The sequence below is a fragment of the Ochotona princeps genome, chromosome 13 (assembly GCF_030435755.1).
Source record: "Ochotona princeps isolate mOchPri1 chromosome 13, mOchPri1.hap1, whole genome shotgun sequence".
NCBI lineage: Eukaryota > Metazoa > Chordata > Mammalia > Lagomorpha > Ochotonidae > Ochotona > Ochotona princeps.
This window is the reverse complement of record NC_080844.1, coordinates 40850378-40876457: the sequence shown is the minus strand read 5'-3', so window position 1 is coordinate 40876457 and position 26080 is coordinate 40850378. Positions and strand designations below refer to the sequence as shown.

The following is a 26080-nucleotide window of genomic DNA, read 5'->3' as shown; positions in this document are numbered from 1 at the left end:
ACACACAGAAGCAAGGAAAACAGGTGGAATTCTCCCATTTTGTCACTGAAGGGGTAAGACCTGCCCAGCACATCAGGGGAAAGAACCAGCACAAGAGAATCTACTGAAAACGAATGTGAAAACTACACTTCCACCTGCATAATCACCTCCACACAAGGCCATTTCTGTTGCTTTTGGCCTCCCACTGTCACAAATAAACACGAGATAATGCACAGCAATGAAACAAATATACACACAACAATCTTCTCCAGTGTGGTAGAGAGGATGGGAGATAGATATACCATAGCTGACCCACAGGACACAAAGACCACCATACCCAGACCTGAACAGCAAGGGGCACTCAGTGCTCATCTGCATCAGAGCATCACTGCAGTCCTAAACTTTACCTGATCACTAAAGACAGTGTTGATGCAGAGCCATGTGTGTTGGAAGAGAGCAGCATGGCATTTGCTTGTCTTTCTAAAGAGAAAAATCAATTGTTGCTTTCAAACCCAGTTACACAATGCTTTATTCATCATGATAACGGGGATTCTGGAGATTTACAGAGTCATAGAAATCACATGGTTTAGAGTCTACAGACTTTGCTTAAGATAAAACTCTCCCTATTAGAGGAATGTAGAGGAGAACCTCACAGGGTCCCCTGCTTCCCAAGGACAGCACACTACAGCTACTACAGCTCACGCTGGAGCCTGAAACCACTGTCTTGCTCCCTTTAACCCAGTAGCATTCAAGTCTGCAGGATTGCCCAACAGTTATTGATTGTGTGCTAAGAGTCACTCTTTATGATGAAATGTAATTTACTTGATAAATTTAGTTAATAATTACAGCATCAATTTGTCAAGATCAGGGTCAAAACAGTTTAGGGTTTAACCTTTAGGACTTGAGTGACTGCATGTCCTGATAAGTCAAGAACCAACCCTGTAAATTAATGCTTAGACCTGACTTTTAGAAAGCACTTTCAGGATTATAGAAGTATTCCCTATGAAGTACTTCAGTGCCATACATATCCTCCACACACCCAAACAGCCTGTCTCACAATCAATATCACCAAACAATAAGGCTCATTAGTTAAAATTCAACAAACCAGCACAAGAAACATATCATACCAAGTAAGGATGCTGTGACACCAGCATTCCCTATGGGCAACAATGTGTGACCTGGGAGCTAGACTCATGATCCAACTCCACCTGATGGCCCTGGTAAAGTAACAGAGGATGACACAGGTGCTTTGACCTCTGCCACCCAGATTGATGCTCCCAGTGCCCTGTTTTGCCTGGCCCAGCACTGGACATTGCAGTCTTCTGGCAGGTGAACCAGGAGAAGTAAGATATCTCCATGTCTCTGCCTTGTCTCAGTAGCCCTGTTTTTTCAAAAGAAATAACTAAATCCCTTTTTAAAAATCAAGAAGGCAACACTGACACATCAGAGTTCATATTTCACAAAGGGTTCACTCTATGTTGCACACTCCTTTCTTCCAATTAGCATTCAATGAACTGCATATATCATAATGCTATCAAACAGAACAGTTTCACCGCCCTACAACACCTTGGTCTCTGCTGATGCATCTCCTTCTCCAAGGGTAAACCCCTCTCCTCAAATAATCTTCATATCAACAGAGTTTGCCTGGATACCACAGCATATAGGCTTTATGTACTGTTTTTTTTTCACCTAGGCATATGCACAAATTTCTTCCATGTATGTTCATGTCATAATAACACATTAATATTTTAGGAATTTGCTCTCTTGTTTATTGACATATTTATATGAAAGAGTGAGAGTGCAAGAGAGAGTTTTCCCATCCACTGGTTCACTTCCAAAATGGCTGAGACAGCCAGATCTCTGCCAGGTTGATTCCAAGAACCAGGAATTCATGCAGCTCTCCCTCAGGAGTGGCAGGGACCCAAGTCCTCATTCCATCTTCCACTGCCTTCCTGGGTACATTGGTAGAGAGCTGGATCAGAAATAAATTACTGAAATGGAATGCCAGCATCACACTTGGTGACTTAATTAACTGTGCAATACACAGTCGCAATAATACACTCCCTTCTAGCACTAAATTGTATTTCATAGCTTGTATATGCTATAATTTGTTTATCCCTTCAGTTAGTGCAGAATATCTTGATGACCTTCAATTTCTGAAAATGATGCAGAAAGCTGCTATAAACACCCTTGTGCCGGCTTTTCTGTAGATGTAAGATTCCCACTCATCTGAATAAAAACTAACGAGTGCAATAGCTGGGTAACGTGAAAAATCAAACTTCTTTTTCAAAAACTGAACTTTGGCATTGCTACATACAATGTTTAATAGAATGCAATGTTCCACATTTGGCTGAAATTTGGCTCTATTCATCCATTTTTTTATAATTTAGCCATTGGGTAGATGTTTAATGGCATCTTATTGGTGACTTAGTTTATAATTCCCTAATCATGTCTGATGGTCCAGTTTCTCAAGAACTTCTTTGACTCATGAGCCTACGTGGATAGATGAATAGTCAAGTATTTGGGCTGGTTTTCTAGTCAGGTTCTCCATTTTCTCACTGTTGAACTTTAAAAGTTTTCTGTGTATTTTAATAACAGTCCTTTTATCAGGTGTGTATTTTATAAATATTTATTATTCAAATGCTTCTTTGTAGAGTTTCATCAAATCAAATACTTTCTGTACTTTTAACATGACCATGTGACTTCTTCATTAAATTGATGTGAAAGGATATATTTGTCAAATTCCCAAAATTGAATCATTGAAGCTACTAGAAATAAATCACACCTGGTCACGTGGTATAACTGATTTCGTGCACTGCTGGCTTATTTACATTTTGCTGAGGATTTTTATATATGGTTTAATTAGATACGTTGGTCTTTAATTTTCCCTTCTTATAACATCTTTGCCTGTTTTCAGCTTTACAGTAATACTGGCCTATAAGATGAGCAAGGAAGATTTTGCTCACCTACGCTTTCTAGAAGAGCTTCTACAGAACAGGTATCGTCTCTTCATACACTGTCTAGTAGAATTGACCAGTGATTCCACCTAGAACTTGCACTTTTTTGGGGGAAGTTAGCTACTCATTAAAACATCACCTTAAAAAATAAGGACTATTCAAGTTACCTACTTCCTCCTGTGTCAATTTTTTTAAATTATTTATTTATTATTATTGGAAAATCAGATACACAGATAGGAGGAGAGACAGAGAGGAAGATATTCTATTAGCTAATTCATTCCTCCAAGTGGCCGAAACAGCCGAAGCTGAGCCAATCTGAATCTAACAGCCAGGAACATCTTCTGAGTCTCCAATGTGGGTGTCCGGTCCCAAGGCCATGGGCCATCCTCGGCTGCTTTCCCAGAACACAAGCAGGGAGCTGGATGGGAAGCGGGGCCACAGGGACATTTACCGGAGCCCATATGGGATCTCTGCATGTGCAAGGCGAGGACCTTAGCCAGTATCTGCATTCTGGGCCCCCCTGTATGAATTTTAGCAGATAGCACTTAAGGAATGGACTCATTTCAGTTAAGTATAAAATTTGGGACATAGATACTTTTTATTACACTTCGACTGCCTGCCTATCAGCAGCAATGATTTCGCTTTCATTCTGATGTTAGTAAAATATGTCTTCTTTCTTTTTTTCTTAGTGAGTCTGGTTGATTGTATATTAATTTTATTTTTACAAAGTCATTTCCTGTGCCCAGCACAACAACCTGATGGCTAAATCCTCACCTTGCATCTGCCAGAATCCCATAGGGGTGCTGGCTCATATCCCCAGCTGTTCTTCTTCTCATCCAGATCCCTGCTTGTGGCCTGGGAAAGCAGCAGAAGACAGCCCAAATCCTTAGGACCCAGAACCCATGTGTGAGACCTGGAAAAGGCTCCTGGCTGCAAATCGGTTCAGTTCTGGCTTTGATACCTTTGCAGCCAAGCCATTTGGCTTAAAAAATAGTTCATATTTTCATTGAGTGTTTCTAATGATTTCCTGCTTTCAAATATGCTAACTTCTGTCCTGGTTTTAATTGTTTCCATTGGTTATTTATTATTTCTTTTCTTCTTTTTTTTTTTACAATGTAATTTGTTCTTTTTTCTCCAATTTCCTAAGATGAATATAAATTACTGCCTTCATTCCTCCCTTTTATAACATATGCATTGAATGCTATAAATTCTAAGAATTGCTTTTATTGCATCTCACAAATTCTGAAAAGCTTTAATTTTACTTTATTTAAAATTTTAAATTTCTTGACACTTCTTCTTTGATTCTTGTGCTATATAACCATGTTGTGTCTTCTCATCCCCAGGTTTTAGGAATATTCCAGCTATCCTTTTTCTACTCATTAAAGTTACCTCCAGGATGTACTCTAGGTAAGTCTTGGCATAGGCACAGGTTTCTAAATCTCCCAGCCACATGGTTGTGGCTGGGGGAAATCTGTGCTTGGTCAGGCTTCCTGCTGGGGATCCTAGCTTTTGTCCACTGCTGCCAGGTAGTGTGCAAATCCTGAGCTTGCCCTGGCCCAGAGATCATGCTGTGGGCAGATCTTGGGCAGCTCTGAGCATGCTCAGGAACTCCACCCTCCACTGCCATGCTAGTGGGTGGAGTTCAGGTAAGTCTGCTCAGAGGCATGGGTATCTGAATCTCCCAGCCATGTGGCTGTGGTGGCTGAAGGAATCCACACCAGGCTGCCCAGGTGCCAATGGTGCCAGGCCAAACCCATAGGCTGCCTGGAGTTTCACTCTCGGAGTTTGTGGGTGAGGGCTTACAGGAAGCAAAGGTGGAGATGAGCAGAGACCATAGGATTCATGTCCAGATGGGGAATGACTTCTCTGAAACTTCCATGGACAAGGACACTCTACTTGAAGGACTGCAACATGGAACCAACCACAGAAGTTCAGAAAAGGGAGCAGGTACTATGAGGTTGGGCCATGCAGCCAACAAACATGTGAGTGAATCAGGTCTGGGGGTAGAATCTGCAGGGCAATATGTGGTCTCACCCATGTGGAACAGCAATCTGCACTGGCATGCACAAGGTTGTGGCTTGTAATAGACCTGGTTGGAGAGCTAAGGAGACACCCTCAGACTTGCCAGGCAGATGGGTACCAGATTCATGAAGCCCAGAGTTGGGGGGCCTGGAACAGTCTGGGTCTCCTGGTCCAGGTCACTGAGCCCACCTGCAAGTTTGGGGCCAAGTACGTGAAACCCCAGGGATGGGGGTCTGGCGGGTCCTGATCCATATGTCCCATAGTCATAGGCCTGTCTGCAAGTGGTGCTGGGCCCTTGAGCCTCAGGGGTGGGGAGTCTATCTTGGCACTGGGTCTCCTGAAAAAATATTGAAAAGAGCCACTTCCTCTTGTCAGAGACAGATTCTGTCCTGGATCTGAAGACTCAAGAGCATAGGGGTTGAATAAAACTTCATCTTGTGCAAAGAAGGGTTAAAGAATGTTCCCAGTTGATTCAGCTCCAGTTTCCAGATACAAATGGCAGCTGATGATCTCAACCCATTCGTTGGGGAGCAGCTGCTTCCTGCTCTCTGTACACAGGAAGCTATTTCTCCTGAGGCAGGAGGGAGCCTCACCCTGCATGTCAGATTCTACCCTTGTCTGCCAGGATGTCCTCCAACTTCAACAAGCCTTGTGTCCGAGGTCCACTACAGCTTATCTGAAAATTGAAAAAAGAAGTCCCTCAACTCCCCTCCCCATTTGATTCTGAGTTCCTACACCCCTTGGTACTAGTCTGGGAGGCACAATGTCCCAGGCACAGGCCCTGAAGATAAAAGATCTTTGTGAGTGTCCTCATGTCCAGCTGTGGTCCTGCTGGTCTGCTCGTGTTTTACTGTCTGAAGGATCTACAGATACACTGAAGGCAGGAGACTGACAGCAGGATAAGGCATCTGCCATAAGCTGTTCTCAAAGACTCATTCTGAGATCGGAAACGTGGGGCTGCAGAGATGTGCATCCCTTTCAGGGATGATCAGTGGTACATGGAGGAAGCCAATCTTCTTAGCATTTTTCACAGCTAACACAACTTCATCCTGGAAAAGCTGCTTCTAAATGTGCAATTCACAAAGCTCACTGGACAGTCACTTCGTCAGGAAAATACCTGTGAAAAGGAACTATAAAGAGTGATGCGAATGGCTGCACACCTTTCAAACTAATGCAAATCTCAGGATACTGTTCACTTTTAAATGTTTTTGGTATCTTGATTGAATTATACATTCATGGTAACTGTGTTAAGGGAGCATCATTTAAGTCATTCCATTGTACTAACACAGTTTTGGAACAAATGCAAATAGTACTTTAATTGTGGCAAGACGGATGCAACATGAAATTTACCATAATTCAGTGCCATTCTTTTAATTTATTTTATTATATTTTTGACAATCTTTACATAGTTAATTACGGTAAAAAGGTTCAGGGACTATAGGGAAGTGGGTAAGACTATTATGTCCATATTGTTTCCTTCAAGTGTGCCATTTATTGACATTAAGTATATTTACATTATTATTATGCAATCACCACTATCATTTTTAAGAACACTTTTTCACCTTGAAAATATAACTTTGCACATTAAACAGTAATTTTCTATTCTCATGCACATAGTAATCAGGGATGCCTTTCTCTGTGAATTTCTTTATTCTTGGTTATGTCATATATGTGGAATCATATAGTATTTGTCTTTTGTTATTTGACATTTTTCATTTGTCAGTGTCCTAAAGTCATCAATATTGTATCATGTGACAGAATTTTCTTCTTGGAGCTTCATAAGATTCTATTGTTCATATACATCACATTTTGTAATTGCGTTCCTTCCTCAATGGATATTTGAGGTGCTTCCACATGTTGGCTATTGTGAACAATACTGTTATAAACATGAGTACAGAAATATCTCTTAGATACCCTACTTTCATTCCTTTTGAAATGTTTAGCAAATAAAATGTTTCATTCATAACATAAACAAACTTTCAAAACCTTTCATTTTATACTTGATTGATAATTACACATATTTTTGGTCCCTGTCTAGACTTACCATTATGAGGACCAGCGTTTTTTATAAAAAATTATTTATCTTTTTTGGGAAGACAGGTTTACCAAGATGTTCTATCCACTGCTACATTCTCCACAAGGCCACAATGGACAGAGCTGAGCTGCTCCAAAGCCAGGAGCCAGGAACTTCTTCTGGGTCTCCCACAAAGACAGAGGATCCCAAGGCTTTGGGTCATCCTCTATTGCTTTTCCAGGCTACAAGCAGGGAACTGGATGGGAAGTGGGGCAGCCGGGGCATGAACCAGTGCCCATGTGGGATCTCAGCACAATCAAGGCAAGGATTTAGCCACCAGACTACCACGCAAGTCCCAGCCTGGATTCTTTAGACATTTTCCTTCTCTCCCTAATCATATGATCACACAACAAGAAAAAATCTAAGAACTGATCTAATAAGGGGAAATGGCTGCAGAAGCTAAATGTCTCTGAATTATCAAATGCAAAAATTTTGCTCACTGTTACAGTGATAACACATTAATAACAGCACTAGATGATGCTACAAGGTGGTCAATTTAAAAGGTGTAGACTATAGGGAATGATGGGTCTCTGTGAAGAGACCCTAAAAGCTCTCTAGTAAAGTTGATCTTTGAGAAATGAGGAAATGTCAGAGAACAGATCAGAGAAAGCGCTCATAAAAAGGAAAAGTTGGGTGGCTCCAGGAAGGGGGGAGGTGAGGGTGACAGTGCAGCAGCAGCCAGATGACCTGCCCTCCTTCAGACAGGAACGAAGCTGAGCTGGTAAAAGGGGGGCACACGGCCAAATCCTTCGAAAACTGGGGTGACGTCAATGTCCTTTGGGTCAACCAGAGGCTTCAGGGTAAAGTTCTGTAAGATGGTGGTCAGGAACAGAAACAGCTCCATGCGGGCCAGGCCCTCTCCCACACACGCTCGCTTTCCTGAAAATTACAAGCATGGAAGGTTTGTTGTCTAAGCACGAAATTACAAAGGTTATAAAACTAACACAAAAATCATGTAGGATATATTTGAATGACTGAAAATGATAGGTAGAGACAGGATGACTGGGAGGATGGCTGGATATTCAAATAGACAAAGGATAAACACTTGCTAGCATTTTTTTTCTTAGTTAACAAATATGTATTGAATATCAACTCCATAGTACACATTCATTAACTATTATAGCCTTAGAATGATTCTTTTGACATTTCAAATTTCCATTCATCTTCTTCTAGAAACACATATTTATTATGAAAGGAACTGAAGAGAGAAGGATTAAGAAAAGATACATATGTCAGATTACTTCAAAGAGTTAAATAAAATGGAGTTAAGGGGTAAATTTAACGTCTTATAAACAAATTTTTAAACCATGCTTTTCACACACTAGACATTTCCACAAACATTTTGGGGGACTTCTTACACACAGGTTATAAAACTTTTTGCACCAAAATATATTGATCATTAGTTCTATTCTCCACTTGGTTTCTGAATTGCCTTTCCATTGCCTTTTGTTCCTCTGACAGAATATTCAGCCAAAGATGTTCTTTTCCCAGGGCAATTTTAAAACCATGTATCTAAACAGGTCACTTTCAGTTTAGAACTTTAAATTAACATTGTGTGTGTACCTTGGCATGAGATCCAAATGCTTTCATCTGGCCCTCCACATTCTATTCCTGGTCTGATACTCGATGTCACTTCTTCTTTCCACCGCTTCTACTCAGTCTAAGTGCATTCCTCTTCCTCACTAGTTCCTCACTACCTAGTACCTCATGAAGTTTCCAGCTTCATCTTACCATATCCCGTAGGTATAGACACTTTACTCTTATGGTCCTCTGGGATCTGTAACCCATGTCACTTCCTACCTGTGATGTTTGTGAGCCTCTCAGGTAAGTGTAATCTCACCCTCTCTGAACTTCCTTGTCATAGTCATAACTCTCTGAAGCATGAAGCATCTGAAATCCTTCTCTTTTTTCATCAGACAAAATGGTGTTCTTTAGAAGAATGCAATCACTGGCATGTTAATAAACATGGCACCAAACCCAAAGCATTGAAAAGATAAACAACAGTGAAGAGGATTCCAGGTCTGGAGATTTGGTAGTAGCACAATTTAGCTGTGGAGAGCAAATATCCAAGATGTGGGATCACAAATACAAGATCAGGGTGCTCTGGAATTAGTGGTAAGTACTGTCCCCATTCTCAAGGGTTCCTATCCCTGAATTTAGATGACTACATTCAATTCTCCGAATCTACTGGCAATGCATTCCCAGAGTCTATCACCTCTGTAAAACAGGCCTGATTCTTTTTCCTTTTATCCACCTCCTATAAGGAAGCTCAAATTTCCTTTCTCCCATTAGAGAGCCATGGGGTAGGAATGAGCAGAAAGTAGCTTCTCCCTCTAGCCTCCCCAGAAATCGCCTTGCTCAAAACACTCATAGTGCTGGGTCACACTGTGCTGGCTAGTCACCTGCTTCCATTACTTGGAAGGGAGCCCCTTAGGAGTCCTTTGTGGGCTCTGGAATACTCATTATACCCTTATTGCTCCTTCAGAGTGAAAACCACTGCGCAGGAGACTCAACGAAAATGAATCTCCTAATCATGGCATGAGTGGAAAGTCTGAATGAGCTTCCAGGTGTAAGAGGAGCATGTGTGTAACCAGATACAGCTAGAATAAGAATCAACTAACCTGTACTACAGCTTTCTCAGTTTGGAAGAACTGAATCAACATCCCAAAGCCCCACTAAGCTGCCCGCATAACGCGAGTGTTTCATGAGCAAGGAAGGCACAAAAGTACTGGGAGTGGTGCTCAGGTACAAAGAGCACACCTGCCAGCTCCACAAAACAGACCAGGCGTGCTTCAACGGATCCCAAAACATTCTCAAGTCCCTCTCAGCAGAAATGGAAACGGATTTCTGTTACCTGCTGAGAAAGGCATGAAGTAGTCACTTTTCTTAAAATTTCCACTCTCATCCAGGAAGTGGCCAGGATCGAACGCCCGAGGGTTGGAGAACTCTTTGTCATCATGCAGCACAGAGGTCAGTGAAGTTATCATGGATGTGCCCTGGAGGGAAAAAAAAAAATGAACTGAATCCTTGGGGTGGGGGGGGATAGAAATCACCTCCGTACTTCAACCTCTTTGGTCAATAAAAAGAGCATCCATGTATGAAACAGCAATGGATTTTCCACCAAAACAGATCAAGAAATAAACAAAGATGAATTTGAGCCCAGAAGCAGTGACTTTCCTAAACGCTCTCCAACAGCACTGAAGCCCTGAGCACTCTAGACTTGGGTGCCAAACCTTCCACAGCCCGTTTCTCACCACCTGCCACCACTTGCTGCTTAGGTTCATCTTCACAGTTGCCACACACCTCATTTATGGACTACTGTCCAGGTGGAATCCTATGATGGCTCTTTATACTAAGGAGTATTTGAAAATTACTAAAAGGGTTTTTTTTTAAGATTGATTTATTTTTATTTGAAAGGCAGATTTGCAGAAAAAGAAGGGAAAAGATAAAGAGACAGAAACTTTCTACCCACTGGTTCACTTCCCAAATGGCAAAATGACCAGAGCTGGGCCAGGCCAGAACCAGAGGCCAGAAGCTTCTTCCAGGTCTCCTATTTGAGTGCATGATGCCAATGACTCATACCATTTTTCATTACTTTCTCCAGACCCATTAGCAGATAGCTGGATCAGAAATGGAACAGTCAGGACTTGAACAGGCCCCAATATGTGCAGCCTGCACTGCAGGCAGGGGTTTAACATGCTATGCCATGGCACCAATCCCAAAAGGAGTTTTTAATCAGATGTCTGGTCTAATTTAAAATTACTTCTGTGATGTTATCTACATATTACTGAGTCCCTACCATTGGAATGTTTCTTTTTCACATAAAATTATATTGGAACTCTTTATTGCAAATGAACCCAAACTTAAAAAAAATAGAAAAATGTCTAGTTTCCATTTAAATAAATTTACATCACTTACAATTTGTCTCTTTATTTTTAACACCAAAGGACAGACATCACTGTATCTTGATTTTTGTATATAATAAATTCATTTCAATATTGTCCCATATTAGCACGTGAACATACCTTAAATAGCTATATAATCAATACAAATATGCCATTACAGTACAGATGAATACTTACAATGGTTTGAATTTTGCTTTTTTATAGGCGATGAGTAAATAATAAACATTTTGGACATTTTCCCATTTGCACAGTCCCAGTTATATGGTAGGTATGCAAAGGTTGAATTATTAAAGGGTAAGATATGTTATAATGGATTAGATAATACAAATTATCCTCCAAAAAGAGGTGCTTATTTGTAATCATTTTAGAACATAAAAACACTCATTTATACTCATTCTCACCAACGAAATGTTTTCTTAGCTTTTGACTTCATCTAAATGATGACTGAAAAATATTTTCTCAGTTTTAACTTTTATTTTATAGATCTTACCAAATTCACTTCTTGCAACATAAATAATGTAGTGGTATCAAGAGAACCTTGGAGGTCAGCTGAAATCTACAGCCAATTTCTGAATTTATTCATTGCAGATTTGAAGGAAGACAAATATTAAACCCTTTTGTCTATATTGAAGGAGAAACAAATGCTTTCTGGAAAATGAAACTTCATCTGAGATTCTACGTGTTCTCATGTGTAATAACTGGCACTAGCCAGCGCTTATTCAGCACAGCAGAGAGCGAATCAATGGATATAAGGACAGGGAAAAGATGTTCAACCCAAAAGTAACACCTCTGTTCTGCATGGAGGTGCCTGGGTTTACTTTCCACCACCAGCTTCCAACTCTGGCTTCCTACTAGTGCACTCCCTGTGAGGCAGCCTCAATGGCTACTCCAGAAAAAAACTTAAATGGGATTCCTGGAACTCTCCTCAGCCCGGTGCTGACATTTACAGGCATATGAGGGCCTGGCGCAATGGTTCAGTTCGCTAATCCTCTCTTCCAAGTTCCAGATTCCCATACAGGCACCAGTTAATGTCCCGGCTGCTCCACTCCCTATTCAGCTCATTGTTTGAGGCCTGGAAGATGGCCTCATGTCTTGGGACCCTGAACCCACAGGGAAGACCCAGAAGAAGCTCCTGGCTCATGGCTTCGGATTGGTTCAGTTCCAGCCATTGCGGCCACTTGGGAGGTAAACCAGTGGGTAGTAGATCTTTCTCTTTATCTCTCCTTCTCTCTGTAAATCTACCTTTCCAATAAAAAATAAATAAATCTGAGAGGAGAGAACCAGTGGATGAAATTTATCGGTCTCTCATCCCTCAAATAATTTCTTTTAGAGAATAGTAAAATGCCAAACAATGGTTAAAATAAACTCACAGCTTGGAACATTGCCTAGTTTTTTAGGTAAATTCTACCTTCTTATAAAAATACTTAACAAAAATATTTTGTAGGAAAAAGTTGAGAATGTCTCTTACGTATATAAATGTAAACATCCTGAACAAATAAATCAAAGCCAATTGTACATTTGTATGTGTGAAAATATGTCTGTTTTCTTGCAGTTATGCCTATGTAATACGTGAGATCTTTTCTCCTTACATCAATAAAAAATGTTAAAATACATAATTAATGCATATTTAACACAGCCAGTCAAAATTATGAACATATAAAAAAGTGAAGAGAATCCAGTTAATCCAAATGTATATGCGTTCATAACCCAAAAATTGTAAGAGAAATGGATGCATATCCTTAATCCAATAAAAAATTATTCACAAAAATTGTTCTCAAAAATACAAACCTCACTCTCAAAGGTCAGCTGTCTAACCTCCACCTCTGCTGGAGGTTAGAAATAAAACAATCATGTCTACACTCCTAACTTCTACTCAACACTATCCTAGGAACCATAGCCAGTGGAATGTGAAATGACAAATTGAAAATAAGAAAAAGCAAATATTAAATCGGGTATTAGAATTCTGCACAAAGAGATTACACGTGAATCTGTGAATTATTAGCAATGATAAATGAATATAGCAAGATTGCTAGATAACAAACTATCAAAGAATAATGTGGATTATATTCTCAGTACTAAAAATAAACTAAAAATGCATTATGAGCACAAATATTTATAATCAACTCAAGCCATCATTCATTAAAAAAAAAAAGATTCACAAGCCACCACATTGAAAATAAAGAAAAAAAAATGAAACCAAAACAAATTGTGACATGCTTACATCCCCAAACATAAAGATTCAACCTGTCAAGATATCAGTTATTGAGGCCAGTATTGTGATACAACGGGTAAACACAACACCTATGACACAGCATTCCATATGAACACCAGTTCAAGTTCCAGTAGTGGAAGATGGGCAAGTACTTGGACCCCTGCCACTCACATGGGACACCCCAGTGGAGTCCCAGGCTCCTGGCTTCAGTCCAGCTCAGCCAAGTCATTGCAGCCATGTTAGAAGTGAACCAGTGGATGGTTTTTTTCTTTCTCTATCTTTATCTTTCTATCTGTATGTCTGCCTGTCTCCGTAACTCTGCCTTTCAAATAAGTAAATGCATCCTTTTTAATGCCAATTCTTTTCAACTTGATCTATAGCTTCATTTGCTGCCACCTTGATAGAGATCTCAAAGGAATGTTGGATGGTCAACAAATTGGTAGATTTAACACTTGTTTGAAAATGTAAGTTTATGAAAGTAGTAAAAACCATTTTTGCATAAAAAATTAGGAGATGCCAGCAATCAGGACACATCATGCCGCGTTTTTTAAACATTTATTTGTTTTTATTGGAACGGTAGATGTACAGATATACAGAAAGAAGGAGAGACAGAGAGCAAAGCCAATTCGAAGCCGGGAACCAGGAATTTCCTCCAGGTCTCCCAGGCAGGTACAGGGTCTCAAGGCTCAGGCTATCCTTGACTGTTTTCCCAGGCCACAAGCAAGGAGCTGGATGGGAAGTAGAGCAGCTGGGACATGGACCGGCACTCATATGGGATCCTGGCATATGCAAGGTAAGGACTTTTGACGCTAGGCTATTGCCCCAGGTCATCATGCCAGACACTGAAAACAGCCGAGAGGTCATCACAATGCAGCAGTAAGAGTTTTACACTCTCCCACCTTGTGCAAACAGAGGATTAGAAGCATATTGACTAGCAAGTTCAGGAATACAGACATGCAGTGTGGGGGAAATAAGCTTACCTTAGGGATGAAGTAGTTTCTGAATTTAATGTTGCAGGTTGCTGCACGGGGCACATTGTTGGGGATGAGGTTCACATATCTCTGGATCTCATGCATGACAGCGTCCGTGTAGGGCATGCGGCTCCTGTCCTGCATGCTGGGGATCCTCTCTCTGCCTATTACACGCTCAATCTCCTGCTGCATTGTAGCTGGCAAAACACAAGTAAGGAACCTGGGGTTAGGAGAAATATGGCACATTTCTCTTAGCAGGTGAGGGCTAAGAGAAGCAAAGTAAAGGAATCCCAACAGTTGTATAAGGTCACAGTACACCTAGAGTGACAGAATTTCTGTGTTATACACACAGGTGAGGAACGTCAAAGAATTCATGCACACTTTGTACTATGAAAACTTATGCATGGCTAGCTGTTCCACTTCCAAACCAACTCCATGCTTATGGTCTGAGAAAACAGCAGCGGATGGCCCAGGTCCATGAGCCCCTGCATCCATACTGGAGACCTGAAGATACTCCCGGCTACTGCCTTTGGATCAGCCCAGATCTGGCCATTGCTGCCATTAGCCAGTGAATCAGCGGTTGGAAAACTTCCTGTCTCTCTCTTTCTTGCTCTTTCTTAACTCTGCCTTTCCAATAAAAAGAAACAAAATCTTTTTTAAAATGCTTAATGTTGTATTCACTACACCTCAATAAATAAAATACTAGTCTTCTCTAACCCAACATTAGCATTGTCATATGAAAGAAGCCCCAGGCGAATAGACTTGCCACTCGAAGCACTCTGTTCTTCAAAACAATAACTCTAAACTCAAACCAATTCAAGATTCTTCGCCTGCTGCAAACTGCTCCCCACAATTTGTCACCATCCAGAGCTTTATGCCTTTTCCTGCTGCTTGTGTTAGCTTCACTGTTCTCAGTCCTTCTCTCCTATTGGGCATACTTGTCTCAATTTTATGCCTTCTTCATATGATTCCTTCAAGAAACTACATCTGGGGTACAGGAATTTCAGTAATGAAACTTGCTGTGCCACCTGATATTGGCTTCAGCCATTCATTGTAAACTTACCTGCCACGCCTGGATTGGTCAGTAGGAGGAGGAGCCCGAATCTCAGAGTGGTGCTCGTCGTCTCAGTCCCAGCCACAAACAGATCAGTTACACAGCCAATCAAGCTTTCAGTAGTAAATTCAGACTGCTCGTTGTTCTCTTCCTAAAGATTACATATATATATAAACACAGTCCTACACATTGCCAGTGGAGAATTTTCCACACCAAATGAGAAAAACAATGGTAAACTCAGACATGGACATCCATCCCGTGCATTGTGGCATGCAATCCAGAATAAATGCCGAAGACTCATCCTATTCCTAAGGAAAGAAAGGTTTAGACTACACACAGAAGACCATGTACCATAGTTTGGCTCTTAATTCACCAACTCTAGGAAACTGGGCATATCCAAGTTTCTACATCACAGAATAAAGTGACAATTTTAAGAGGCATGCAAACATATCTAGTGGCTTCATCCCCAGGGATAGAGCAGAGGGGCAGATAACCTTCAACGGTCCATATTTCTGCCTAAAAGGTCCTTGCTAGCATATTCTATCACTGCTGACAGGTGAGTTTCCAACTAGCCTGCATCAGAACATTCACTGGGTTTATGAACAGCAACCTTCTAGAATCCTAACAGGAACTTCACATTTGCAAGCCTTCTCCTTTGTTGCCTCAATGGTAACTGCAGCTGTACCGATTCATCCCAAATGGAGCTTAGTCCATGCACTGAGTACCAGTTATGTGCTTCTCACCAAGTTTTCAACCATCTATTTCTACAAGTTTACAGATATTCCCATCCCTGAAACTCCAAAGATCACAGGAAACAGAGATATGTGCCCACAACAAGCACTTATCTCCCTGTGGCCAGAGGGAGTAGTCAAAATAGTAGTCCAGGTTTTTGCCATAAATTCTCTCCTTGGCAAAGTGGACAGAAAGTTGAAGACAAAAACACCCATTCTCAGATCCACTGTGAAGACAGAAGGAACCAGAACACATGTCTAACATCACTACATTTTCTGCTACATCTCTAGAGCCTACCTTCTATCTTTAATGTCTGGTGGTACCTACTGAGCATTGGATATCTATATTTTTTAAATAGTATTAAGAAATTAGCCACTGATAACCACAATCTTGGAGACCTTAGAGCATTTCGGATCTGACCACTGAAACATCCCCAATAGTCACAGATCAGCAGTGACCCCACAGTGCAGGCAAACAAATAACATTTTACCTGTTTCATTTTGATAATGAAACAATCAATGAAATCCCGGGGATTATCTGCATCCAGGGTCTGTTGGTGTTCCTTTATTTTCTCCAAAATATAATCTGTTATTTCAGCAAAGTTTTTAACGACTGTATTATGACTTCCTGGGAAATAATCGAAGAGAATAGGGAAAGTATTGCAAATCTTAAAAGAAAAAAAAACAAATGTATTGAATTAAAAATATGTATTGAGGACACACACAGAACATAACAACATATGCTTTAAAACTAAGGGAAATAAGATCTCCACCTTGAGAGAGAGCACTGGATTGCTCACATGGTCATCCTCTGCACTGACAGACACACGGGAGCAAACACAGACCTCATGATGAAAGATGACGACAACGTCCCCATGCATCATTTTTATAGAAGAAAAGCATCTTTACATTGATGCTTTCATTGTATTAACTCATTGCTACAATCCAGAAATGCAGAAATGCAGGAATCTCTGTCACGGTCCATGATTATAACAGAAGGTAAGGAGGGTGAGGCAACCTGATAATGCTCACAGAGCCACTCCTATTTCTAGCATGAGTCACTCCATGTGATTGGGCGTGGCACAAAGACACCATGAAACCCAGCTTAGCAGCCTGTACACCGATGAGAGTGGGCTGGGAAGTGGAGTGTGTTGGGTTGAGCGAGGCTTCAGTGCCCACTGACATGTACAAGAACTGAATGGGACACGGGGGCAGGCTGTACCAGTCTGTTGCACATACTGGCAAGCACAGGAACCAGAGCTGGGTGTGGGCATATTTGGGATTATCAGAGGTTGTTCTGACTAGGCTGCAGTTCCTGCAGTGAAATGTATAGATGATGGCAGAAAGTCCAACATCCTACTGTACTGCGTTGTGTCTTCACACCTCGATATGATCATCTCTATTACACAGGTCCTCTAGATGGCTATTTGTACATGAATGTTTACCTACGTATCTATTGATCTTGTATTTTGCATGAAGGTCATCTTAAATCAGAGAGAACACATGAAATTTGTCTTTTATTTTTTAGGCAGGGTACAGAACGTGTCAGTGCAACACAAGCTGAAATTGGGATGTTTGCTGACGATTCACACAGCTCAGGTCAAATAGTTTTGTCAGCTAATCATGGTTATTACCTTGTCAGCTACCATTTGCAATGATTCATCAAACAGACTCTATTCAGAACTTCCTGGAAGTGTGTGTGCAAACATCTCCCTCTCTGGCATCCCAACTCAGGGTATTTATGCCAAGCAACATGATGAAAAGTTCCCCAAGTTCTAATTGATGAACAAGCATGAGGATAAGAGAAATTTTTCTGTAAGGACCTGAAATTGTCACTGAGGATCACAGACATGCTTTTTGGCAATAACCAAGTACTGTCTGGAAGCTGGGTTTTCAGGATTGGTAAGAAAACCACTGCTCCATCTCAGCTCAAATATCTTGTGTCTCCACAAAAATGTTGAAAATCCAAAAGCAAATCCTGCCAGAATCAACTTTAACATAATTCTACACTACAGTCAAAGGTCTACAGCAACAGAAGGAGAAACCTAAATAAAAGAAAAGGTACCACTTGTTTATTTTGGTCTTGATTTCTACTGCATTTGGAGTCTTTTTTAGGAAGTGAGGGCCTACCCCTAAGTGTTCCAGTGTGTTTCCAACATTTTCTTCCAAAAGTTTGAAGGTTTCTGGATGTAGGTTTAAATCTTTTATCCATTTGGATTTGATCTTAGTATATGGTGAGAGATGTGGGTCTATCTTTTTGTTTCTGCAGGCTATCAACCAGTTGTCCCAACAGCATTTATTGAACAGACCTTCCCATTTGCCTGGGTTGTCGTTTGTCTTTTTGTCAAAGATTATTTGGCTGTATTTGTGTGGGTTCCCATCTGGTGTTTCTATTCTGCTCCATTGATCTTCTTCTCTATTTTTTTGCCAGTACCAGGCTGTTTTGATAACCACTGCCCTATAGTATGTCCAGAGGTCTGGGACTGTGATTCCCCCTGCTAACTTCCTGTTCAAACTAAGAAGCTTCTGCACAGCAAAGGAAACAATCAACAAAGTAAAAAGGCAACCCACAGAATGGGAGAAGATCTTCGCACACGACTTAGGTGATAGAGGGCTGATCTCCAGAATATACAAAGAGCTACAAAACAACCAAAATGTCAAAACAAACAAGCCACTCAAGAAATGGGCACGGGAAATGGGCAAACACTTCACAAAGGAACAAACCCAAATGGCAAATAAACATATGAAAAAATGCTCAAGTTCCCTGGCAATAAGGGAAATCCAAATTAAAACATCAATGAGGTACCACCTAACGCCAGTAAGACTGGCCCACATGAATAAAAGCACCAACAACACTTGTTGGCGAGGTTGCGGGGAAAAGGGAACCCTACTCCACTGCTGGTGGGGCTGCAGGCTGGTACAGCCTCTATGGAAATCAGTATGGAGAACATTCAAACAACTCAAATACAACATACCGTATGACCCAGCAATAGCACTCCTAGGAATATATCCAGAACACTTGTTTTATGAGAAACCAACATGCACTCCTATGTTCATAGCAGCACAATCAGTAATTGCAAAAACATGGAAGCAGCCAAAATGCCCATCAACAGAGGATTGGATAAGAAAGCTATGGTTCATCTACTCCATGGAATACTACTCAGCTATTAAAAAAAACAAAATGCAGTTCTTTGTGGCCAAATGGGCCAAACTGGAAACCATAATGCTAAGGGAAATGAGCCAATCACAAAAGGTTAAATACCACATGTTTGCCTTAATTTGATATGATGTTATGTATAACAAGTTATGTTATGAATGTTATATGTTGTGTATAAACCAAAATTGCAATGTCAATGAGGTGGTCACAGAAGGTGGATAAGAAATCGCATTTACTTTTACCATATTGGTTACTCATTACTATGTCAATTAATTCCATAATGATGTAAATTTTTGCTGATGGTATGTTGGAGCTTTCAATTGACTGGGATGATACTCTGCTGGCTCTGTCTTCAGACCAGAGAGGGTATACCTAAGAAGCCGTTGAACTTGACTAGACAATAAGATGCTGGACTCTATGTTTGGTATATGCTTGCAATGGGGGAATCTCAACTGAACTTGAACTGTGGTTATGCAACAAGGTGGAGGAATCCACCATGGTGGGAGGGTTTGGGGAGGGGTGGGGAGAATCCCAGTACCTATGAAACTGTGTCACATAATACAATGCAATTAATGAATTTAAAATAAAATTAAAAAAAAAAAAAAAGAAAAGGTAACTTGAACCTGATAGAAAAGCTGTGTAACATTTTACTTGCCCTTGTCCCACCCTCTCCTTGTCTTGGCAGTGGTTTTGGCAAGTACGGCCCTGTGCCTAGTACAGGACCTTGATTTCAGAGCAAGAGATGTTTCTCTGTGTCTGTCTGAAGACCACCTGAAGGAGTGATGTAAAGCAGTTGTCTTTGTTTTATTTAATCCAAAACACTCAGGATAGAAAGAAGCAGGTATTTCTCCTGAATCATGAACAACCAACAGTCAACCTTAGGCAAACAGTAGCAATTGAGGTAAACAATAGAGCACTAAGATTCAGAGGGAAAAGTCAGGGAGAAAATACTGAGGTAGTTAGAAAACCATGAATATCCCATGAACAGGCCACAAGCTAAAAAAGGACCTGAGAAGACAATAAGCTTTCACCCTCAGCTATCGTCTAGATTCAACACAAGCAACAAGCGAAAATTGATATGGGGAGTGCTCAGGCCTGAGGCTCTAGGGAAAACATCTCTCTCTCTCTCTCTCTCTCCCTCTCTCTTTCTTGGCTTTCACCTTCAAGGTAATCTCTGTCAAACTAACTGAGCAAAAGCAAATAAAAGGCAGAATTCAGACACAAAATAAAAATATGTATATCACTCACAAAATAAATAGGTAAATGTGAGACCGAAATAAACTGGAAAACTGGGGGAAGCAGAGCCTATAAAAAGAAAGGAAAGAAAGAGAGAAAGAGAGAAAGAGAGAGAGAGAGAAAGAAAGAGGAAGGAAGGAAGGAAAGAAAGAAAGGAAGAAAGAAAGAAAGAAAAGAAAAGAAAAGAAAAGAAAAAGAAAGAGCAAGGGAGGGTGGAGGGGAGAGAAGGAGGGAAGCAGGGAGAAAAAAAGAAATGAGGAAAGAAAAACATTTTAAGTGAAGAGAATATGTGAAGGGTAGAGAGGCTGGAAGCAATGTACAGTTCTGTGCTCATTGATGAGAAGAGGAATTATTTGTCAGAGAGGAACTGATCTCACCTGCAACCAGGGGGAATTCAGAATTTTGAAGTTTTCATTGAATTTTCTCATCAAGTTAAGAAAATCTGCATCTTTGTAATCAAAACGGTTCTGGAAAATCACGGAGCAGATCACATTGCAGGGAGCAGCACCCAGGATAAAGGTGGGGTCACACGGTGAGGCTGAAGGGAAAACATTTTTAAATACTGTTAAAATACACATGCACACGTTTGGGCTTTTGAACTAACAAATACAGGTAATTTTAGGATGATCTAAAACAGTATCTACAGACATTACCTTATCAACATCTTAAACCTGTGTTTTTATAAGTTATAGATCATAACTCCAGTCAGCCATCAACAAAACCCGTGCTATTATGAATTTTTTAATTTGATCATCATTTAAGCCAACTCTGTAATTTTATCCAAAAAGAAATAAAAGCAAAATACTGCTTTTCATTTTTCTGTTTTGACTCGCTCAGTGGTAAGCAACATGTAAGTCAAATTGCAATCACATGATCAATGTGTTTTATTTTAAATGAAACACCAAATTTTATCACAGATCTAATTGAAGACAATGAACCAAAGTATTACAAAACACTGATAAGTAATTTAAAAAGAGGCATCCTGTCTAGTAATTGCTCTAAACAGGCCCCTTTTCAATTAAAACAGATCATGGCATTAAGCTTTAAAAAAAACTTCTACTTTACCTGGAAGGTAAGAAACAATTTGGATATAGTAATGTAAGACGCAAGAGTGTGTGTGTGTGTGTGTGTGTGCGCGCTTATTGTGGAAACCTCATTTCAGTCCTTCCTGTTACTTCCTTTAGAAGATATTATTAAAAATCAGGGCACTCCGGCATGATAGTCTAGCAGCTAAAGCCCTTGCCTTGCATACACCAGGAGCCCATATGGGCGCTGGTTCTAGTCCTGGTGGCCCCACTTCCCATCCAGCTCCTTGCTTGTGGCCTGGGAAAGCAGTCGAGGACGGTCCAAAGCCTTGGGACCCTGCACCTTCATGCAGGAAGAGGCTCCGGGCTCCTGGCTTTGGCTCGGCACCACTCCAGCCATTGTGGCCATGTGGGAAGTGAATCAAGCGATGGAAGATCTTTCTTTCTGTCCTCCTCTCTGTATATCTGACTTAATAAATAAATCTTTAAACAAAAGTCAGGGCACTCTGGAATTCAAACTTAAAATCAATCTCATATAACATACACTTTCGAGCTTACAGAAAGAGGAGTAAATATAAAAGGCCTAACCCCAAACCAATTGCTTTGAAGTGCACCTGAGATTTTGTTTATATCACATATGGTTAGTCATCAGGACGTCAGATGATGGCAGTTAGGGTTAGCATTGGGGTGCAGTGGGTGAAGCCATCGTTTACAGCTCCAGCCTCTCATGTGAGTACTGGTTTGACTCCTAGATGTTCCACTTCCAATCCAGCTCCATGCTAACACATCTGGGAAAGCAGCAGAGGATTTCCCAGGTCCTTGGGCCCCTCCACCAACATAGGAAACCCAGACGGCATTTTAAACTCTGGGCTTCAGCTGACCTAGCTAGTCATGGCTGCCATTTGGGGAGTGACTGAGTGGCAAGTTCAGTAATTATAGGATTGAATAATTGGAATACTTTCAAAGAGTTCTTGCTGTAAGTGGGCAGCCGAACAGTTCTCTGCTTCAGAATGCTCCTGCTCCTCTAGGGAGTTGACAACCAGGGCCCAGAATAGAAGGTCTTGCTATCTTTATAATGTGTCCAGGGCCATCACTTGAAATGAGAGAAGTCTCCTAAGAACATATATCACCCACCATTGGTTTTCCTCAGCTCCTCCACAAGGCAGCGGGCCTCCTCCTGAACTCGCTCCTCTATGCTCCTCTTCCCCATCCCAAAATTCCGCAGGGTCATGAGTGAGAAACGCCGCATCTCCTTCCATTTCCTTCCATTGCTGAAAACGACTCCTGATATAAAGAGAAGTGGGAACTAAGGAGAACTCCAGGCAAGAAAGAATAAGCTAGCAACAGAAGCCTCGTGAATTGTTCCAGTTTTGCAGGCGGAACCATTCTGGTGTTTGGTCTTCAATGTCACCAAACCCATTACCACACACATTGACACACACACATACACTTATGCATATACACATACACACTGACCAGATGCTTGATTAAGTCTCGCAGTCAGTGGGAAATTGGTTCTTCCAGAAAACTCATCTCCAAACTCAACCAGTGCTTCCTTCACTGCTTCATAACCGTGCATCACCACAGTGGGCTTCCTGCCCAAATATACGGTGAACACAGGGCCATAGATTTTTGAAAGCTTGAAACAGAAAAGACAAATCAAATGTTAGTAAAAGAAATTTCCCTTTGGTCTATGCATGTTTAGATGATTTAGAATGACGTCCCATCATATTGATTTGCTATGCTCTCAAAGACAAATGTTTCTCTGTTACATCTAACATAATGATGTTTGCTAAGACTCCCATAAACAGAGTGAATTCCAATACCCAGAAATGATAGGGGAAATTAGTATATAGATTATTACAAGTAATTAACACATTGAGTGAGCCTTATTGCTGTTTTATAGATACAGAAACTGAATTAAAAACATTTCAAAATCCTTTTTCCCAAAAAATATAGACCCAAAATTAAACCCCGCCTTGTTAACCTGTAATGCCTGAAGAATTTATTATTCTTAATGCTCAGGTTTCTACCTACATCTGTCTACTATAGGACAGTGCTTCAGAACAAATTCCCATTGGTGAGCACAGCCAGTGGTTTGAGATTAATACTAGAAATCTATGTGTTTAAAAGCCCAAAAGCCCAGCCCAACTGAAAAACAGCTGCTATTGCCAGTGCAGAATGGCACCATGAGAAAGACATGGAGTTACCAACAAAGGACAGACTCAGCCAGACTGTACGTTCACAGGCAACGAACAGCAACATTTTGCAGGCCTCAGAGTACACCAGTACCACCCAGCAGACCTTCAGCCACTCTTGGTTTCATTCACTTGTTTTTATTATAGAACCATATTTCCTTGACTTCATCCCGAATTTGCTTCCTGATAGTTCGATCCTCTTACTTATCTGAAAAAACCATAATGCTGTATGCATTAGTAGATGACTTTCTAACTAAAGCCTCTAATCACAAGCCTCTCCATTACCACCTATTTTTCAGGCTTTTTTGTTGTTGTTGTTGTTGTTGTAGAAAACAACTGTGAAACAAACAAAAAAAAAAGTAGCATTTTTTAACTCTACCTTACAACTTAAATTATTTCTCTACTGGCAAAATGCATTGATTTTTAGGTTTTATTTACTTATTTGAAAAGCAGAGTAACAGAGAAAAGCATTCTAATTGAAAATAGCAGGGACTTGGAGAGGCACCCTGATGTGAAATACCACCATCACAAACAACAGTTTGCCACACTGCGCCACAACACTGCCCCCCTCTCAAATGTTTCAATGTATCCCACTGTTTCTGATAGTGACCCATCAAAAATATTAATCCCCAGGGAGTATTTTTAAGTACATATTTTTAAATTATTCACCCACAGCAATGTATCTTATCATAAAATAGAACTTAATAACTCACCTTTTGCAACCAATAGGAAGAAAATAATGCATACTTACATGGGTTAATGATTTGCCGACGTCCTTAATATCTAACTGTAGGATATTTCCAATGATTGGGAAAGGAGTGGGGCCAGGAGGCAGCTTCTCTCCCCCATGACTCTGCTTCCAGAGTGAAAAGAGAAGCAAGAGGGAGAGACAGAGCACCAGCAGCACAACTAGATCCATGGAAGCCTTCTCTCACCAAGCTTGCAATCCCAGATGTTTATAATACTCCCTGCCACTTCTGTGTCCTTTTGCCCAATAAGCTAAGCAATAAGCTGTATTGACTGTAAAGTCCATCACAGTGGACTTTGGTCCACTGAAAAGGTTGAAATAGTGTGTTTCTTACTGTGGCTCTGCCCATTGCCACACCCTGGAAACTCTAGCCTGCCTAGCTAGGGTGGGTCCAGGAACTCGACAACTGTTTTCCCACTTACAGCTAAAACTGAAAACCAACGAAGTAAACCATTCCATCAAAAAAAATTGTTCCACATTCTGATTTCTTAGATTGATGACCAGTTGGGAATTTACGACTTGAAGAACAATGTGAGGTTTTTTCCAGTCCCTTGTACATAAGATAATATTTATCCTATAATGCTTTCTGAAACACTAGGAACATTCCTTCAAAATTAAAGCCTTGAAAACATTTTGGCATACCATTTTTAAAATTAAGACAGCTTTTTTTTGACATGTAATAATTCCAAACTCTTTGCTGGAATGAGTTGTTTGCAACCTGAATGCTCAAGCAACATTTCTTCCACATGTAAGTTCCTCCTGAAATGTTGATACATGACACTTTAAACTTTGCATGATTTTTACTAAAACTTAGAGATGCCAACAGCAACAAATCAAATTGTTACAAGTGATTCAAAAAGAAAAGGGGAAGAACAATTCTGTGAATAGGCAAGATATACTACTACCATGTAAACTTATGGGATTACAGAGAAATTTTTAGTTAAAAACAAAGGTAAAAAAATTAAAGCCAACTTGTACAAGAAATTCTTACTTTTTCTCTCATGATATTTGTTATATGTACGTATGTGCTAAATGTTGTGTTTACATTGTAAAACTTACTTAAGGTGTTGTTTTGTTGAACTAAAGATTATGAATGACACATAAATTAAAACAATTCAACGACATAAATATTAATGTTCACATGAATCATTAAAAATTAGATTTTGGGGGCAAAATAAAAGCACAGATATCTTCAGAATTGTTAGCATACTTTTGTTCCTGATTTTTCTAGTCAATCAAGATTGTATTTAGGGTCTAGCATGGTAGCCTAGTGACTAAAGTTCTCACCTTGCACGAGCAGGGATCCCATAGGGGCACTGGTTCATGTCCAGTGACCCTGCTTCCCCAACCTGCTTGAAGCCTAGGGAAAGCAGTAGAGGATGGCCCAAAGTTTTAGTACCCTGAGCCCATGTGGGAGATCCAGAGGAAGCTCCTGGCTTCAGATTGGCTTGGTTCCAGCCGTTGCAGCCACTTGGGGAGTGGATCAGCAGATGAAGATCTTCCTCTCTTTCCTCCTCTCTGTATATAAGACTTTCCAGTACAAAAAGATAAATAAATAAATAAATAAATATTTAAAAAATAGATATTTATCTCTGCTATCCATCTAAGGTCATAAAAATATGAACTTAGCCTACACACAAGTAAAATACAATACCTTGTTACACATGCCAGGCATAACAAGATAGGCTTAAAAATAATGACTATTACTTGAAGTATTTTTTAAACAATAAAAATCAAAACTTCACACATAAAAAAATAAAACAAAATAAAATAATGACTATGCTTGTCTAATATTTTTAGAGGCATGTGCT

At 40.4% G+C, this 26080-nt stretch overlaps 1 protein-coding gene across 2 annotated transcripts in view; it reads right to left on the bottom strand.

Annotated features, from left to right (window-relative positions):
* Nucleotides 1-6630: 6630 nt before the first annotated feature.
* Nucleotides 6631-26080, bottom strand: part of LOC101530346 (cytochrome P450 2C18-like) — a 60189-nt gene continuing 40739 nt past the window's right edge. Inside the window, exons 1-9 of one of the 2 annotated variants that reach the window (XM_004580051.2) lie at nucleotides 24273-24482; nucleotides 22800-22962; nucleotides 22458-22607; nucleotides 20676-20836; nucleotides 16397-16573; nucleotides 15184-15325; nucleotides 14130-14317; nucleotides 9887-10028; nucleotides 6631-7911 (exon numbers count right to left, since the gene is read on the bottom strand). In XM_004580051.2, coding sequence (XP_004580108.2) covers nucleotides 7730-7911; nucleotides 9887-10028; nucleotides 14130-14317; nucleotides 15184-15325; nucleotides 16397-16573; nucleotides 20676-20836; nucleotides 22458-22607; nucleotides 22800-22962; nucleotides 24273-24440 — 1473 coding nt within the window. In that variant the 5' untranslated portion in view covers nucleotides 24441-24482 and the 3' untranslated portion in view covers nucleotides 6631-7729. Of the gene's footprint in view, nucleotides 7912-9886; nucleotides 10029-14129; nucleotides 14318-15183; nucleotides 15326-16396; nucleotides 16574-20675; nucleotides 20837-22457; nucleotides 22608-22799; nucleotides 22963-24272; nucleotides 24483-26080 lie in introns of those variants that run through there. The other variant, XM_058671985.1, reaches the window with a different exon arrangement.